This window comes from Heterocephalus glaber, unplaced genomic scaffold, assembly GCF_053883595.1.
Source record: "Heterocephalus glaber isolate CG9 unplaced genomic scaffold, H.glaber_assembly_v1.0 deba00000809, whole genome shotgun sequence".
NCBI classification, from domain to species: domain Eukaryota; kingdom Metazoa; phylum Chordata; class Mammalia; order Rodentia; family Bathyergidae; genus Heterocephalus; species Heterocephalus glaber.
This window is the reverse complement of record NW_028258163.1, coordinates 2254199-2273388: the sequence shown is the minus strand read 5'-3', so window position 1 is coordinate 2273388 and position 19190 is coordinate 2254199. Positions and strand designations below refer to the sequence as shown.

The following is a 19190-nucleotide window of genomic DNA, read 5'->3' as shown; positions in this document are numbered from 1 at the left end:
TAAGCCCTGTTCTAGGGCTCCTGCAGCTGGAACAGCCCTAAAGAGACAGAAGCTGAGTGTGGTGATGCATGCCTGTAATCTCAGTACTCGGGAGGCTGAGGCAGGAGGATCGCTGTGAGTTCAAGGCCAGCCTGGGTTACTGAGTGAGATTGTCTCAAACAACAAGAAACAAAAATAAAACAAAAATAAAAATAAAGGACAGAGCCTCTTGATTTAGCTAAAAATTTTGTGTCTTTTAAAAATATCTTAAGTTTCTTCATAATTTCCTTAATCAAAATGAATATGTGTTTCTGCTAAACCAGTACCGTAAGAACATGCTTTTACTATACTACAGTGTGACATCATGAGCTGCCTGTTGTGATAACATGCCTGTTTGTCCCAAGCTGCCAAAAGCCTGGTATGTCCTGTTGAATTCAGGGACTCTCTTAGAGGGACTTTAGATTACCACCAGTTTGTCCAGAGCTGGGTTTACTTGGGTAACCCTGCTGCCTTTTGTAATAGGAGAGTGCTGGAAAAGCAGAGTGACAAGGCCCACCAGCCACCAAGGGATGGAGAAACATCTCACAGAGCCCAGATTCAGCAACAGCAGTGCTGTGTGGACGATTTGAGGCAGCAGATCCAAGCAGGACAGATTAGAGTTGAGAAGGAGCTGGAACTGGACCAGGCTTGCAGCCGCCAGAAGATTGGAGATAGTAGGTGTCCTGCACCCTGTGAGGGTCCACCTCACCTTCAGACTTCTCACTTGCATGATCCCACAGCCTTCTGTGTTCTCTCCTTTGTTTTCTCTGTGATACGATGGAATCTTTAGCATTATGTGTTCTCTCCCTTCTTTTAGAGACTAGAGGTGCTTCCAAGGGGGCTGGAAGCAAGAAAGAAGATAACTCTTTTATGGCCCCACAGAATGACAGGCCTCCTCTCTCCTCCTTCCTGGCACACTTGTCCATGCTTTTCTACCTGCCCTAGCATGTGCCCACTGTTGGGCTGACGCTGGGTCTTTGTCCCCTTCATCTGTGGTAAGGAGGTCCTGAGCCTCCCCCACCACATAACCCCAGCCAGCCTTTTCACTCCACACAGGTCCAGCTCTGGCTGGCGACGCCTGAGTCCAGGGGGCCACAGGCAGGAAGGAAGGGCTGACTTTCTCTCTGGGGGTTTTGTTTCCCAGACCAGCAGTGGCTGTTTAGAGAAGAGACCTGGCTGGCCAGGTTACAGGAGCAGCAGCAGCAAGAAGACAACCTTGGAGCAGAGAAGGAATCTGAGGCCTCAGGGACACCTGATGCTTGGCTTCGGACAGATCCTGAGGCTCTACCACCCTCACTGGTCCGAAGCCACAAGAGGGTGGTGGAGCAGAACATCCCAAGACAAAAGGCCTCATTGCAGGTAGACAGATTCATCGAGAACCAGAGGCTGCTGGAGGCCCAGGCGAGAGTGGAGCAGCTCAGGGCATTGTGCTGGCTTCAGGATGACAGCACCCAGCAGTCCCCATGCTGGATCCCTTGCTTTGATGCCACAGCCCCAGAGCCTCCACGTGGAAGCAGATGGACACCTTGCAGTTCTCTGAGCTGCCAGAGGCTCTGCAGTGAGCACCTGCCCCCACTGCACAGGTGTGTCTGTGGTTGTCTCCTGGTAGCATGGGCTGGAGTTGGCAAGTTTGCTGTCCAGGCAGTGTTCTTTACTCTCCAGGGCCTCAGTTTCCTCAGTCTATGAAATGGAAAAATATGTTTATTCCACTGTTCCTCATCACTTTTCTCCCCTCTGGTTTCTCTTTTTTCCTCTGTGTATGTTTTAAGAGTCTGGCTCTTCTTTTCACTTTCTGCCTGCCTTACTTTTTAGTGACACCTTCTGAGTAAAGTTACCCATGTCACTTTTCATCTGCTCTTTAGACCCTAGCCATCTATATACATTTCCTTATGTGCCCTCCCACCACCTCTGCCTCCTGCATCAAAGGTGACTTCTTCCTTCTCCTGCTCTCCCCAACCTGCCACGGCAGGTCAGTTTCCTCCCCTTCCTCCTGCCCAGTGCAGTAGCAGGAGCTGTCTTTCTGACTCTCAGGCTCATGTTGAGGTTTCCTTCTTTCTCTTTTCTGAGGGGAGGGTGTCTTATATCCTAGACTGCTTAGGGCAAGGGCCGGGATCTTCTTCCTCTTTAGATTCTCAGGTCCTTGACCATAGGGACTCACAATCCTGGTGTTATGTTTGCTTACCTCTCTGGTCTTCAGGGTACTAGGCAGGCTTTTTCTTTTAACTTTTTATTATGGAAAATTCTCAAACATACACAGAATATTATATGTGTCATCCATATTGAGCCATTATCAAGATTGTCCACACTTGCTTTGTCTCCCAGCTTTCCCATTTTCTGAACTATTTTAATCATGTCATCATGTCATTTCAACCCTACATCTTTAAGTACACACCTCTAAAAAAGACTATAGGCATAATGTCATTATTATACCTACCAAAATTAAGATTAATTTATCTAAATTAATCAAAAACCTAGACCATGTCCAAATTTCTCAAGTGGCCTCAAAAAATCTATTTACATTTAGTTTTTCAAATTAATCCAAATTTCCACACTATGTGTGACTTTTTTTTAGAGGGGGTCCTGGGGATTGAACCCAGGGCCTTCATACTGAGCTATATCTCCAGCCCTTTTATATTTTGCATTTTGAGACAGGGTCTTGCTAAGTCACTAAGTTTCCAAGGCTCGAATTTGTGATCCTCTAAATATACCCACATTATAGATTTATCTGTTTGATTCCTTGTAATATCATTTAAATTGTTCTTGTTTTCCCCACATTGCCTAAAGGTGTGATTAGATGGGATTCAACTTTTTTATATAAAACAAAGAAATTGAGGAACACATTGTATCTGGAACTTCTCAGAGAACCAAGACTCTAGTCCACAGTTTACTTTTATATTCATCAAACTTTTTCATGGCCATGAAAACAGTAGGACACAGTGACATTGGGCCTAATTTTTAACCTCGTTCAGAGCAAACTTATTCCTTCTTTCAACAGGAAGTAGGTGCCTCTTACTCTTTCTGAGATCGTTTTCCTTGTCTTCACAGTGCTTTTCTGAATTGGGATCTCTGTACCGTGTTACCACCTATGCCTGACCCTACTCACCAAGTGTCAGAGAAAATCCCACTGGCAGACCCTGTTTCCCCAGCAGCTGCTTGCCTTCCAAGGACAAGGCATCTCCATAAGAGTGGCCTCTGTCCCTCAGACCAGGGACAGCTTTGCATGGCCAAGAAAGACACCTTAGCTCCAGGCACCTGCCTTTCCACGAGCCACAAGTCTGTCAACATCCAGGAAATGGAGAGAGTGGAGAAGCAGCTCTCTCAGATGGTGTCCCACGGCATAGCATCTCTGTGTCAACTACCTGACAAGCTAAAGCCAAGAGATGGACCAAAGACCCTCACCTCTACTACCCAGACCAGAAGGGCTAAGGGACTAGCAGACTGTGGCAACACACAAGCTGTGTCACAAAAAGAAGGGAACATTGGGGCCAACAAGGCTGCTAGGGGAACCAGTTATAGTTACTCTTATCCCCATGGACCCAAGCAAGCAGCTGGGCTTGGAAGAGTGGCCAAGACTTTTCAGACAGAATCCAAGCTACCTTTTCCAGGCAGGGAATCAAAAAGGCATCAGAGGGTACTGGCAGCAAGGGTCAGAGACATTGCCAAAAAGTACTGTCATTTACCTCATGGCCATCCTTGGAAGAGACACCACAGTGTATGTGATCCAGATACCACAGCTTCACATACAGATTCCAGTCCAAGGATGTATTGTGCAAGAGGAGATGATGATTTATCTGACACAGATAGCAGCTACTCGGTGGAGTCTCTCTCTTGTGTCTATGCCAAAATCTCACTGACAGAGCCGCTGACGCTGGAGGACCCGCCAGGAAAGTGGTACCTTCCAGAGTCAGAGAACTCTGAAAGTTACAACAGCCAAATATCTGAGGACTCATTGGTTGAGAGGGGAGACCAGAGCTTAAAGGGAGGCAGTCATGCCACCAATGAACTCAGCCACCCAAGGTCCAGAATTAAAGCCTCTGCAAGGGGCTTTCCCACACCCCCAGACAGTGGCCTGCTTGCCCGGGCTCATAGGAGCTTTTCCTTAGACAGCCTGGTTGATGCTGAGGAAGAATTGGAGGAAGATCACCAAGAGGAGCCTTTCCTTGGTTCAGCTGATGAGATGCCCACAGAGATATTTTGGCGCCTGCAGAACTCCATTCTGCCTGTAGTGGATCAGGAGGCAATGTGCAGACCTGGCCCCACCAGCCACAGAACTGGAGTGGGGCTGAATGCCATCCTGCCAGTGAGCAGCTTGTTTTACCTTAATCCTTGTTTCCAAGCTGATAAGTGGCCTGAGTCAGAGGTGGAGGCAAGCCATCCAGAACGAGCCAGCTCTCTCCAAGGTACACAGCTTTTGAGAGAGAGCTCTCTGGTGTCCATGGATTCCTGGTTTTCCTGTGACTCTAAGATCAATCCCAGCAGCCCCCCAGGAATAGAGGGTTCTTTATGTTTAAGGCCTGATGTCCAGGAAGTCCAGCCCTTTGATGAAGAGAGGCTTCCATACTTGCAAAATAGTAAAGAAGTAAAGCCAGTGGGCACAGAAGCAGTTCTGCCCCGTGGCTTGAAACTGCCCCAAGCCAGTACTGAACTACCCTGCAACACAGATGTGCGTACAACCTTTGCTTCCAATATTTCCAAGTTGTCACTTTGGGGAACTCAAAGGGTTCTTCAGCCAGGAGCTGATGACTTCTTTCAGGGGAGAAGTAGCCCTGACACAACCCAACGGGGAAACTCAGTAGTTTCTAATTCTATTGCGTTAAGTGAGCCTACTGCCTCTACCATGTCATTCACTCATGTGGGCAGCACCCATGAAGGGGACTGGGCTGCCCTTCAGCAGAAGTACCTCCTTGAAGTCTCTCATCCTGTCCTGGAGACTGTAGGACAGCCCAGGCCAGCCTTCCCCCTTGAGGAAGACTCTAGTTCCCCGGTCAAAAATTTTGGCAAAGGAAGAGATACCCAACTGCCAGTTGGTCCTGGGGTGTCTAGCAGTCTGAATTTTAACAACTTTCCGATCCATCTCTCCAAAACCAGGTGTTTGAGAGCAGAGAAAGAACAGGAAAGTTTGAGTGCCAAGTTGGAAAGTGCTTCAGATTTCTTTAGTACTAGTGAGAAAGAGGTTAGTTGTAATGGAGCTTATTCAGCTGACTTGGAATCACTGGCTTCTGGATCTACAAATGCACAGGATTGTGCCACAGAGAACAAGTTAACATATTCCTTAAAAGAAGCCAGTAAAGTCAGACAGAAGAGCATGGAAGAGTGCTGTCAGGGTAGCCGGAAACCTGGAGTGACAACTTCCTCTGATAAGTGTGTATTCCAGAAGAATGCTTGCTGCAGGAGTGTTACCCAGGCTACCAAAGCAGATCATTGGCCTCAAGGCTGGTCTCCTCTCAGGAAAAATAGTGCGGTTCACCAAGGACAAATAAGTCACAACTGCTACCCCCAACAGGAAGAGAAGGAAGATTGCCGGGAGAGCTCTAAGGAAGTAGTTGGAAGAAACACAGATGTTTCTTTTGCCCTTCCATCAGGTCCACAGCCATACTTCCACTCTGCTCCCTGGAATCCTTTTTCATCTTCCCTGCTGCAGCCACCTGTCTTGGAAACAGTCTGTGTGACCAAAAGCAGGGATGCCCTGACAGAAACTGCCTTAGAGATTCCAGCTTGCAGAGAAGTACGAGTGCCGTCCCCACCTCCCCGGGAACCCTGGGGCTTTAGTCATGACCACCACATCCTAAAGAAAACTAACTTGAAGAATAATTTGCCAGTGCTGTTACAAAACCAGAATTCCAAGTTTGCCTTTTCTCAACAGTCCACTGCAGAGAGGCCAGTTGATCAGAACACCGTGGAAGTTACTGGCGAGTTAGGGGAATGCACTGAAAATATTAAAGAAGAAAGGCATAATTCAGTTCATTTTCTTGTTGCTCAGAACAGATGTTTTCTTCCTTTTACTGGCACAGAAGTATGTGAGCTTGAAAAAGAAGTTAGAGTTTTAAATAAAAAGCACAGCTTTCCAGCACTTAATGAAAGAGAAAAGGCTCCTACACAGTCCTGTTGGAGTGTTTCCTTGGGCAACTCTGGACCTGAGAAGCCCTTCCTTTTCATCTGTGAGGCTGAGGCAGGTAGGAAAGAAGATCAGGCTCAGATCCAAGCCCATGACTTGAGCAGCCAGTTTCCTTCTGGACGAACATCTGATTTCATCTGTAAAACCACTGATTTAGGCCTTGAGAAGGACATGCCAGGGGAAACTGCTGCTTTTTTGAAGTCCAGATCAGAATGTCATAGAGTAAGCAGCCCCACAATCGTAGCCCAGGATGAGAGTTCAACCCACAAGTGGGAAGGGAGGAATGAAACTGGGTTCCTTGGAGAAACTGTCCATCCCAAAGACAGCCCCACAGAGCTTAAGGTTTCAGAGACAGAATGTACCTGTGAAAGAGTCCAGTCCGTTACATGCTATCAGGAAAGAAGCCCCAGAGAATGCCAGAGCCCTGGGGGATCACAAGAAATGTTAAACTCCAAAGAAGAACTTTTGGGAAAGAAACAGTATAAAGGAGTTAATAATACTGATGAAATGGCTAAGCTAATTAGGAGTGTCATGCAATTGGAAGATGGTATCTTAGAAATTGAATCCAAGCAAAATAAGCAGCTTCATGCTTCCCACACACCAAGAGTTAGTGAGGAGGTTATGTCCCAGGACCAGAAGGATCCAGAGAGAGCTGACCATGTCCCGAGGCCAAGAAGCTCTGGAAACCGTTTGTCCTGCAAGGATCAACCATCTTCTCCAAGACGGGCAGATGATGTTGACTTTAGGGATAGTGAAGCTGGAGGAATGAAGGCTAACAGAACCACTGGGAATGAGAACCAGCTCATCCAGAATGTCTCTCCAAGCCCCTTCAGATCAGGGGAATGTGTACAGGAGACTCAGTCTGTGGTAGACCATGCCCCGCCAGCTGTGTTAGACAGAACCCTCAGGGATACATGTGATTCTTTAGGGAAAGGCGCAGATTGCAAAGAGTCCACCAACACTGCTCTTCACCAAAGGAGAATGGAAGCACTGTCTAGAGCTCCATCCTTGCATCCCCGGGTGGAGAGTTGCGGGAAGGATGACAGGCTGGTACAAGCATCAGCAAACTTCCAAGAGCAGCCTTGGAGCTTGGGAAGTCTTGAAGAACTGGAGACCATGGAAGGTTTTCACGAAGGCCAAGTTGTTGAATTCATAAGTAGTTCCAAGCCAGAGGGGGCAAGAGCTCAAGGTGGAGTTGAAGGAGTGACCTTGGAAATGGGAGGAAGCTCACAGGACAAAAGTAATGTGGTCTCATTGACCCAGAGGCATCCTGATGCAAGCCAGCATTGTCTATGCACATATTTCAGCCAGGAGACTGTCTCCCCATTACTGAGCCAGACAGACTTCCTCAAAGTCCCTTCTAATCAAGACCTGAGCAATACCTGGTCCTTGCCTTCACCAAAGCTGCCAGGAAGCTGTCTGCATACCCCTGATATTATAGGCATTTCTTCAGTTGACCAAGTGCTGGATCCCACAATATTGAAAATTCCTGACAGTCCCTCAGAACATGGAGTACAGTATGACAGCCCGAGGAGAGAAGACAGAAGCCCCCATCTGCAGGGACACACTAGCGGAGGCTCCTCCATGGCATACACGGCCTGGTGCGGGAATGCGAGGCCCACTATCTTGGGATTGCATGGTCAGTCTGATGCAGCAAAGAGTGCTCCCCTGGGAACAGAAGAGAGGGTAACAGCAAGCATCAGCCCCCAGGACCAAGGAGGGGACCTCAGAATCACTTTCATGGGTTTGAGTGCTCAGGAAAGTTTTGGCAATGAAATTGAGGCAGCTGTACAAAAAAAAATACAAACTACTTCCTTGAATATGACTTCTAGGCAGCTTAAAAAAAGGGTCAGCTTCTCCTTAGAAGAGGATGGTGACCAAGGCAGAGGGGCAAGGCAGAAGACACAGGAGGAGGCCAAGGACCAAAGCCCTACCAGCAGTACTTGCTTGGTATCTGTTTCTCTGCCAAGGGCGCCTAATCCAGAGCCCAGGCTGTTGGAGATATCTGTCCATGTACCCAGTTGCCTGGCTATCTTGGAGGAGATCAGACTGGCAAAGGTCTGGAAAAAGTGGCCTAATGACTTTGGGACTGGGGTTGCAGTCCTTCCTTACTATGAAACTTCAGTAGAACCTGAATGTTCTTCAGGGGCTGCTGACAGGACTCACTGTGAGCAAATGGACCAGTTAATGCCAGGCAGGACCAGGGGTGAGGATGAAGCCCCAGAATTCGATGTTGCATCTCTCTCTGCTGCACCAGGACATCTGTTGGCTGACGGGAAGAAAGGCCAAGCCACACCTCTCTGTACAAATAGCTCTGGACCTCTGCTCGGCCCTGAAATGAACAGAGGGCCCCAGCCTTTTCCACAATCTTCCTCTCAAGCTGCACCTGCTCCAGGCACAAGATCCTGCACTGGAGACCTGAGCGATGTCCAGGGAGCAAGGAAAGAGTTTACAGATCACTCTAGTTCTTTTCAAATCACCGAAAAGAAGGAAGAAGTACCCAGAACACCTTCCTTTACTGGTCCTTTGATCTTAGACAGGCTTCTTCCTTCAAAAGCCGTGGAGGTGGACAGAATATTAAGATCAAAGAAAGCAGTGTATGCAGTATCTTCTCAGGCCCCTAAACATTCTGGGCCGATTCTGCATGGGCAGAGTCGTTTAGCCACGTGGCACACTGTAGAGGGGAAATCTCCTGGCAGTTGCACCAGCAACCCAGAGCACCAGGAGGCTGAGACTTTAGACACCACATATGGAGGAGGCTCAGGTAATTTTTTAGTGACTGCCTGGGGAGGAAAAACTGCCCACTTTGAAAATCAGTCTGTGATCTTTGGCGTTGAGAATTCTTTAAGCTTTTCAGGGCCTGAGCAAGATCACGTCCAATGCTCTGAGACTTTTACTGGCTTAGAAGAAGTGAGGGCAAGTCTAAAACAACAGGCTGTTCTGCCTGGAGCTCTGAGAAATGCTGATCTAGAAGCCCCCTCACAACAGTATGTGAACTGGAAGGAGAATGTTTGGGTCAGGACTGGGATCAGAAATCTCAGGCAACCTCTATTGCTAGATCAGAGACCTAGCCCAGACCCTGGGGGAGATGAGGCCCTGTGCAGAGGTCTGGAGGGAACCAGAGATTGCCTTGTCTTGTCTGGGACCACAGAAGGCAGCAGGGCTCTCAGTGCAGTGAGGGAGGCAGAAGAGAGCAGGATTCGCCGACACCTGTGCCATCCTCAGACCACTGCTACTTATGCCTGTTCCTCCCATTTTTCCACTCTGCTTTGTCACAGAGATGGTGACCTGGGGACGAATTCCAAGGCCACCCCATGTCCTGTCTACCCACCTTTCATTGTACTTTCCAGAGGCTGTGAAATGGGTGAGACAGAGACCTCCTCCAAGGAAGCTGATGTGCTCTTGGCACATGGCTGTGAGACCAGAGGCGTGGACCTTGGGCCAGTAGGCAGCGGCGTGCTTGAGCCCTCCACTGCAGCTGCTGTTAGACCACCCACTCGAGGCTGCAGCTCCCTCTGCACCTCCTATGTGAGGACACATTCCCTCACCCAGTCAGCTACAGATGGAAGCTTCAAGATTGTAAAGGGTACTGAGGAGGTTGCTGAGAGAAAAGCCAGCCCAGAACTTGAGGCTGTCCCTTGCCCTGCAGACCCTTACTCGGAGCCACTGAGGAACCTCAGGGATCACTCTGTAGGTGGCCACAGTGCACAGGTGTCTCAGACCAAGCCAGAACCATCTGCAGAAACTCAGGGACCACACACCCTGAGGTTAAGTGAAGGGTCTGTTGAGAGTGAGCATGGGTGCTTAGAAAATATCAGACACCTTTCAGAAAAGCCACGACCTTCCATCGAATCCAGGGATCCTCCAGCCAAGTTTTTAGCAAAACACATCTGTAGTCCTCGGGGTGGTAGCCCTTGGGAAGAGCAAGAACAGCAGAGAGACTGGGCTTCAGGAGGTGGCGAAGACCCTCCCCAGGGCAGGAATCCCCCACTTGCTGAGCAGGGTGGCTTGAATGGCTGTCACATTAGAGATGCCGAAAGACAGGAGGTGGCTGTGACCAAGTCTCCGGTGTCCCAGACTTTCTTAACAGGCTTTGAAGGGCCGGCTTCTGTGCCATTGGGGGACGGTGCAGTACCACATCCTGTTGACCAGAGGCCTGGCCAGCTTGACTCCAGTGCAGAGCAGTTGACTCCCCACCACAGGTGCTCACTTCCCATCATTACAGTCTTCTCTGGCCCCAAACACTCCAAGTCCAGCCCCAGACCCCAGTTTTCTGTGGTGAGCTCCTTTCGATCTCTTCAGGAGCTAAACACGAGAGTGGAGTCTCCTTCCCCTCCAGATGAGGACGCGCAGGGGCTTCACAGACTGTGGAACACACACCTCCGGGGCTACTCCACAGGAAAGATGGTGACAGGAACACCTCTGAAGACTGAGGACTGCAATCCAACAGCCTCATCTAACCAGAACGATGGCCCTACTGATCACATGACACTGAAACATGCCACCCCTCCTTACCCAGTGTCTTCCACAGTGTCTTGCATGCCAACCTCTGATTTCATGAACAGCTGGGTGTCTGGTACTTTGGCTCCACAAGGAAAGCCAGAGAAACTCGATGTCCAGGTCAGGCCAGAGAATGGACAGGAGGACAAAGGAATGTTGTACTTAGGCTCTGATGATATTAACCCCTGCATTGTGCCATGGTGTCCAGAGGGGCCTGTGCACATTGGCTGGAAGCATTGTGTGTTCGACAGGGCAGTTGATGACTCCTATAGCCAGAAAGCCCATGGTCCATTGCCATCAAATGCAGCCTGGCGCTCCAGCATGGACAACAGCTTGGGAGAGCAGAACTCCCCAGTTTACTCCTGTCTCAGCACTTATGCCCAAACCCAGGACCTGTCAAGCACACACGGCAGCACTGAGAATGTGCAGGGTTCAAATGAGACTTGGAACATAGAGGGTGCCTCATGTCCCTTGGGGGACCCCCACATCCTGAGTGGTCCTGACAAGATACCCCGGTTTAAGGGCCCCACTGATGAAGCAGGCTGTCTAAAGAGTGGGCTACCTTTGGCTGAAGGAAATTCTGTAGGTGCAGTGGATGAGATTGTACTGCTGTGTCCGTCTGAGTCTGGCTGCCCTCTGGCACAGGGCAAGACAGACACTTATGAGCAGGGCACACAGACCCTGGGCTGCCAGCTCCACCAGAGTGGTGCTGATGTCTCCTCTGCTCAGCCTGACACCAGTGTGGCACCACCCTGTGGCCTGGCCTCCTGGGCCAGCATGCACAGCCTGTCTCTCCACCCCTCACAGCTCCTGCACAGCACCTCAGAGCTGCTTGGAAGTCTCTCCCAGCCAGGTGTGACCAAGGAGCAGAACACCAAGAGGGACCCCACAGGTGGGGCCCTACAGGCCCTCAGGATGGACAGTGCGACTCAGACCAGTGTGGAAAAGGGCAGCCAGACTGACCTGTCCTTACCCCCTCTATACTTCCAGGGCCCAGAGGCCAAACCTCAGGAAGTCAGTGTGATCCTTGAAGTGCTGAGCTCAGATACCACACCTGTGTCTCAAGAAAAGGGAGGTGTCATAGGAGACCTTGAGAGAGAGGAAGAGGAGATGGCATGGAAAGCCATCGTGCCTTCAGATCTTCATAAAGAAAGTGCTCACTGTAGACAGAGAAGCTCTCCAGTGTCTTCATCCCACTTGAGGTTTCAGAAAGCCCTTCGAGAGCAGAACCTCCCTTCTGGGAGTCCCCCAGGTTCTCTTGATGCCTCCCCACTTCCCAGGTCCCATCCAGGGGACTCCTCTTGTGTGGTTGTCAACAGCCCCAGCCTTGGCATGTGTCATACCCCAGCGCCCTTACCCAGGGCCTCAGAACCCAACCTGGAGCCTCAGGTCCAGAGGAAGCCGAGTCCCACGAGTGCCTCGTTGGTGGACAGGGCCTCCTCCCCAATCCTCACACTTAGTGCCAACATCCAAGAGGTGGGTCTTCCCCCAGGCTTTTTGACTCTCTCAGCTCCCTCAGCCCACCCTCTCAAAGGTCACCCAAAGCTTGACTTCAGCCCAAAGCCTCCAGCAGATAATTGTTCTCAAACCACTCATGAGCCAATAGAGGCTCTGGATCAGGGGGTCAGTAGGAAGTCATTCCTGGAGTTAAGCCTCCCATGCAGCCCACCACAGAGCCCTAGCGTCCAAGTTAGCTGCTTGGGGCAGCCTCTTCAGCAGCCTCAGCCCAGGACCACCACTGGGGCCCAGAGCAGCCCACTGCTTCCACCCCGAAGGCACTGGAGCTGGAGGCAGGCTGACAGCTGTGTGTCTGAGGGGGTGACTTCCCCAGAGCACGGCCCACTGAACAGTCGGGTGCCAGGTCAGTGGCAGAGCAGGCTTGAAAACGAAGATGAGAGTTCAGGACCTCCAGTGGAGCCACAACTCACTGCGGACCTCTCCTCATCATGGAAAGGGCCTCAACACCTCAGCCCCTTCCTTGGTGCTGAGCTGACTGACCCTGCAGGTACTCGAGGTTCCACTGCTTGTTCACCTCAGGCCTGCCAACCTCAGGGAGTTTGTTCCAGTTCCCAGATGTGCATGAGCCCTGAAGCCCAGCATTGCAACCTAAGGGACCCCCCGGTGCATAACAAACGTAGTAACTGGTGTGGGGTTCAGTGTGGCTCTCCTGGAGGGCTGGTTGTGAGTGAGGATCTGGAAGCCAGCTCTGATCTCAGCTCTGGAGAGCAGAGGCAGGGCCTCCCACAACCTGGTGACCAGAGCCTGTATCCTGAGTGGGCCCCAAGGGAGCAGGTCTCCCTGCAAGTTGGGGCCCAGAATACCCTACTCAGTGTAGAGCTCACAGAAGCGAAACTGCACCATGGTTTCGGGGAGGCAGATGCCCTGCTGCAGGTGCTACAGCAGGGGACAGGTGCGGCATTTGTTCCAGATGAGGCTGCAGTGTCCTCCTGGGAGCAACACCATGCTCGGTAAGGGCTCCTGCTGGGGGAGAGCCAGGGGCAGGGGAAGGTGAGGGGGAAGAGAACTTAGGAAAGCTGACAGCAGCTGTTCCTTCTGGCCTTGCTCATCTCTGACATCTAGGAGTTGGAGGTAGAACTCAGGTGCGGGGACTCGGCCAGTTCAGTGAATTGATCATGTTTTGTCACAGGCAAAGACAAGCCATCAAGATCCTCAAGAGAGAGCAGGCTGAGCGACTTCAGAACTTCCCTCGGACACGAAGCCTGAGCCTCCAGAAAAAACTGAGCCTCCTGTCTAACAGGACTTTCCCCTCCTGGCACCTGGACTTGCCCAGCAAGCGCCGAGAATACCTGCAGCAACTGAGGAAGGATGTTGTGGAGATCACCAGGTAACAGGGGACCCAGAACCTGTAGGAAGGGGCTCTGTGGTTTAGGAGGGGGCCGGGGTGGGGACTGGGGCTGGAGGTGTTGTCCCAGAGGCTCTTCTGTGCCTGTGGACAGTGGAGGTGGGCGTGACAGACTGGGGCCAAGGGAAAGAAGCGGAGGCGAGAGGACTGGAGTGAGGAGGTCTGGGAAGGACAGAGGGGCTGGGAGTGGCCTGTGGGGCAGGCAGGGCTGACTCCCATCTACTGTATTGGAAACTATCTTTCCTCCCTGTGATTTCTGTAGGAGCCCAGAGTCAGCACTGAATTCTGCCAAACCGCATTCTGACATCGAGCGAATGCTGCGTGACTATCAGCAGGCCCGAGAGGAGGCCAAGGTGGAGATTGAACGGGCACAGGAGAGGCTTCAGGAGCAGACTACACAGGAGAAGCTTCGGATCTGCCAGAAGATCATCTCCCAGCTGCTGAGGGTGAGGAGTGGGCTGAGCCTGGATAGACCTGGGGCTGTGCTCTGAGGAGGGCATGACAGCCCTGGTGCCAGCCTTAAGGCTGGGCCTACTATCCCTCTATGCCCTCATCAGACCAACTCTGTCCCCACGTCCAAGTCTGAGAGCAAGAGGCTGTAGTGTATAGTGCGGCATAGGGTATGGGAGGCACCAGGAGGCCAGAGGTGAGTTAGGGTCTTGTGGATGCCTCAGAAGCTGGCTGATGATGACCTGTTCTTCCCAGGAAGAAGAAAAACTGCTCACCCTGGCCAGCTCCAGTTCCCCGTGCACTAGCTCCAGTGGAAGCCTCTCCTCTGGTGTGACCTCTGGTTACAATAGCAGCCGAGCCTTGTCAGGCCAGCTCCAGCCCCCAGAGAGTGCGGTGAGTGGACAAATGCTATGAATAAGCCCAGGGCCAGCACAGCTGAGACAGGAGCCTCAGCAAGACCTGTGCTTCCTGGGGCCACTGCTGGCAGGAGCCCTTGAGATTCACTTCCCTCTACCTCTGCTTTGCCATTCTTGTAAGTGCTTATTTTGTAGGATACAGAAGTGAGTATTAGAAAAATATTAGTGAGCTTATTTATGATTAAGTTGCAATAAATTATTTGGAGAAGGGGCACTAAAGCCTGCATAAACTGGGGCTGGTGTCCTTCAGGGTCAGTAGAGTCTCTGGAGAGACAGTGCTTAGGTTAAGTCTGGAAGGAGAAGAGGACAGATGTGGTCCCCTTGAGGAGGGGTCATTGAAGAGTGAAAGGAAGCTCCCAGCACTCTGGGAGACTGAGGCAGGAGGATCACAGATTCAGACCCAGCCTGGGCAGTCTAGCAATTTAGTGAGACCTTGTCTCAAAATAAAACATACGAGGGGATGTAACTCAGTGTGAAGGCCCTGTGTTCAATTGCAAGAAACCCCCCCTCCAAATGCACTGTATGAAAAGACCACTTTTTATCGATCTGTTCAGTAGCTGATGGACATTTAAGTTGTGTCTCTTTTGGCACTTACTAATAATGCTGCCTTGCCCCTTTACTAGTTTGTAGAAAGATCTAATGCCTTCTTTTGCTTTATGATAAATAAAAATATGCTTTAGAAATAAAGCTAATTTAATGGCTGAACAGGCTTTTTTGTCAATATATGTTTTAATTTTTCTTGGGTGTGTACCTAGAAGTGAACTTTGGGTCATAGAGGAAAGGACAGACTGTTTTTGAAAATGGATGTGTTTTTTACATGCCCACCAGCAGCATAATGCTTCTTTATCACCAGCACTTGCTGTTACTGTTCATCCTCTGTATCCATACGTTCCACACCTTCAGATTTAACCAATCATCTGTGGAAAATATCTCAAGGTGTACCCATTTAGCTATAAATGTATCTAGTTTATCATTCTTTATGGCTGAATAGTACTCCATTGTATAAAAAAAAACCCCACATCGTCTTTATCCATATGTCAGTTGATGTGCTTTTGAGGTGTTTCTAAGAATTAGCTATTACAAGAAAAAAAAAAAAAAAAAGAATTAGCTATTACAGACTGTGCTGCTATAAACATGGGTGTGCATATTCCCCAGGAAGGAGAATAGGTGGGTGAAATGGAATCTCTAGTTTTAGTTTTTTGAGAAATCTCCACACTGATGTCCACCATGGTTGCACCAGTCTACACTCTCCCAACAGTGGAGAAGCGTTCCTTTTTCCCCACAGCCCCTTCAGCATTTGTTATTGGTTTATTTCTTAATAGTAGCCATTCTTTCTGGGTGAGATGGAATCTCAGCATTGCTTTATTTGCATCTCTTGAATGACCAGTGATGTTGAACATTTTTTTCAGCTGTTTCTACTTCTTCATCTGAGAAGTGTGTATTCATTTCAGAGGCCCATTTTTGGATTGGGTCTTTAAATTTGGGGGGTCTGATTTTTTGAGTTCTTTATAGATTCCAGATATTAGTCCTTTGTCTAAGGAATAGCTGGCAAAAATTTTTTCCCACACTGTGAGTTGTCTATTCACTCTGTTGGTGATTTTTCTTGCTGTGCACAGGCTTTTTGATAAGATGAGATCCCAGTTGTTGGTTCTTTGTGATAGTTCTTGTGCAGTCAGGGTTTTGTTCATAAAATTTTTGTCCATGCCAGTGTCTTCAAGAATTCTACCTAATCTGTCTTCCAGTAGATGTACTGTTTCTGTTTTAATATTTAGATCTTTGATCTATTTTGATTTTAGGTTAGTGCATGGTGAAAGATAGGGGTTTAGTTTTAATCTTTGACAAATTGAAACCCAGTTTTTCCAGCACCATTTATTAAAGAGGCTATCTTTCTTCCAGTGGAGGTGTTTGGCTCCTTTGTCAAAGATAAGGTGGCTGTGTATGACTAGAGTTGTTTCTTCATCTTCTAATCTGTTCCACTAATGGTAGGATCTGGGTTTTTTTTTGCCAGTACCATGCTGTTTTTATCATAGTAGCTTTGAAGTATACTTTAAAGTTAGGTATTGTGAGCCCCCTCCTGCCTTTGTTGCCTAGAGTTGCCTTTGCTATTTTAGATCTCTTCTGGTTCCAAATGAATTTCAGTATAATTTTTTCTAATTCTGTGAGATATGCTGTTGGACTTCTGATTGGGATCTAATTTAAATCTGTATGACAGTTTTGGAAGTATGGCTATTTTCACTATATTGGTTCTTCCTACCCAAGAACAAGGGATCTCTTTCCATTTTCTGATATCTTTCATCTCTCTTTTCAGAGTACTATAGTTTTCAATGGAGAGATCTCTTACTTGCTTGGTTGGATTGATTCCTAGGTATTTCATTTTTTTGGTTGGTATTGTGAAAGGTATTGTTTCCCTAATTTTTCTCTCAGTGAGTTTGTTATTAGTAGGCAGGAAAAGTATTGATTTTTGAGTGTTGACTTTGTATCCAGCCACGCTACTGAATTTGGTTAAGTCTAGAAGTCTCTTGATGGAGCTTTTTGAGACTTTTATGTAGAGTATCATGTCATCTGCAAATAATGATAATTTAACTTCTTCCTTTCCTATCCTTATCCCTTTTATTTCTTTCTCTTGTCTGATTGCTCTGACTAATGTTTCCAGAACTATATGGAACAAAGAATGGTGGCAGTGAACATCCTTGTCTTGTTCCTGATTTTAGAGTGAAAGCTTTCAGTTTTTGTCTATTTCGTATGATGTTGCCTATTGGTTTGGCATAGATGGCTTTTATCAGGTAAAGACCATCTTTTCAGATTTTCTGTAGGGGTTTCATTGTGAATGGGGGTTAGACTTTGTCAAATGCTTTTACTGCATCTATTGAGATGATCATACGGTTTTTGTCCTTGACTGAGTTGATGTAGTATATTACATATTTGACTTGCATATGTTGAACCATCCCTGCATCCCTGGGATGAATCCTACTTGGTCATGGTGTATAACCTTGATGATTTGCTACATTCTGTTTGCCAGTATTTTTTTTTTTTTTTTTTTTGGTACCAGGGATAGAACTTGAGACCTTGTGCTTGTTAGGGAACCACTGAGCTAAATCCCCAGCCCTGTTTTCCAGTATCTTATGGAAGATTTTTGCATCTGTGTTCTTTAAGGAGATTGGCCTGTCGTTTTCTTTTTTGGTTGGATCCTTCTCTGGTTTTGGAGTCAAGATAATGCTTACTTCCCGGAATGAATTTGGGAGTATCGCTTCGCTTTCAATTTTATTAAAGAGTTTGAGAAGTAGCAGCATTAGTTCTCCTCTAAATTTCTTGTATAATTCAGCAGTGAATCTGTCAGAGCCTGGGCTTCTCTTTGTTGGTAGGTTTTTAATTACATGTTCAATTTCTTTGCTGGCGATTTAGCTCAGTGGTTCTGCTGCCTGCCTCGCAAGCACAAGGTCTCAAGTTCGATCCCCAGTACCAAAAAAAAAAAACACACACACACACACACACACACACACGCACACATTCAGTTTCATTGAATGATATTGGTTTATTTAGAATTTCAATATCTCCTTGATTCAGCTTTTGTTATTCATATGTATCTAGGAATCTGTCCATTTCTTCTGTGTTTTCCATCTTTTTAGAATACAGGTTTTTTTTTTTTTTTAATTCTTTTATCAGTACATTTTAGGTATACAGTACGTTTACATTTATCATTGGGTGCTTGTACCTGTACATGATGTATCTTGGTTCTTATTTTTTTCCCCATTACCTGTGCACCCTTCACCCCCTCCACCCTTCTCTATTTACGTAGATTTCATTTCCATTTTTTTTTTCTTTTCTCATAATTTTTCCTTTCCCTTCTTCCCTTTCCACCACCCCTACACCTTTGGACCTTTTCCTATTTCAAATTATCAATTACTCATTTTAATCCTTATTTACACTTTCAGTTTCTCACACTAGAGAAACTATTTGGTATTTACACTTGTGACCTATTTATTTCACTTAAGCGTATGGCCTCAATATGCATCCATTTAGCTATAAATATCTCTAGTTTCTTGTTCTTTATGGCTGAGTAGTACTCCGTTTTATTAAAAAACCACATCTTCTTTATCCAGTCTCCAGTTGATGGGCACTTGGGCTGTTTCCAGGCTTTAGCTATTACAAACTGCTGCTATGAACATGGGTGCACATATATCACTGTGATATGATTCTTTTAAGAATACAAGTTTTTGAAGTAGGTATTGATCTTCTGGATTTCTGAAGGATGTGTTGTGATTTCACCCTTTTCATTTTTAATTGCATGGATTTGAGTATTTTCTTTCCTTTTCTTGATAAGGTTAGCTAAATGTCAGTTTTATTTAATCTTTCAATGAAACAACTCTTTGATTTGATTCTTCGTGTCATTTTCTTAGTCTCCTATGCATTAATTCCTGTTCTGATCTTCATAATTTCCTCCCTTGTATGAGCTTGGGGCTTGGGTTGCTTTTCTTTTTCTAGAAGCTTGAACTTCACCATTAGGTTATTTGAGATCACTGTTTTCCTGAGATGAGTATTCACTGCTATAAATTTCCCTTGTAGGACTGCTTTCATTGTGTCCCATGAATTGAGATACGTTGTATTGGCATTATCATTTAATTGTAGAAACTGTCTAATTTCTTTTTTAATTTCCTCTGTGAACCACTGGTTGTTCAGGAGAGTGTTAATTTCCGTGTGTTTGTGAAGTTCTTGTAGTTTGTTTTGCTACCGATTTCCAGTTTCATTGCACTATGGTCTGCATGGGATAATTTAACTTCCTTTGCATTTACTTAGGGATGTTCTATGAGCTAGCATGTGGTCTATTTTG

General features: G+C 47.6%; 1 protein-coding gene across 14 annotated transcripts in view; it reads left to right on the top strand.

Moving 5' to 3' along the window:
- Stard9 (StAR related lipid transfer domain containing 9) overlaps positions 1-19190 on the top strand; it is a 170109-nt gene that overhangs the window by 103956 nt on the left and 46963 nt on the right. For all 14 annotated transcript variants that reach the window (XR_015449741.1, XR_015449742.1, XM_087207348.1 and 11 more), the window contains 6 exons: positions 502-692; positions 1163-1601; positions 3064-13101; positions 13281-13478; positions 13759-13942; positions 14202-14339. Coding sequence is in view for 12 of the 14 variants with exons in the window: in XM_087207348.1 (XP_087063474.1) it covers positions 502-692; positions 1163-1601; positions 3064-13101; positions 13281-13478; positions 13759-13942; positions 14202-14339 (11188 nt within the window). In the remaining 2 variants the exon portion in view is untranslated. The remainder of the gene's footprint in view (positions 1-501; positions 693-1162; positions 1602-3063; positions 13102-13280; positions 13479-13758; positions 13943-14201; positions 14340-19190) is intronic.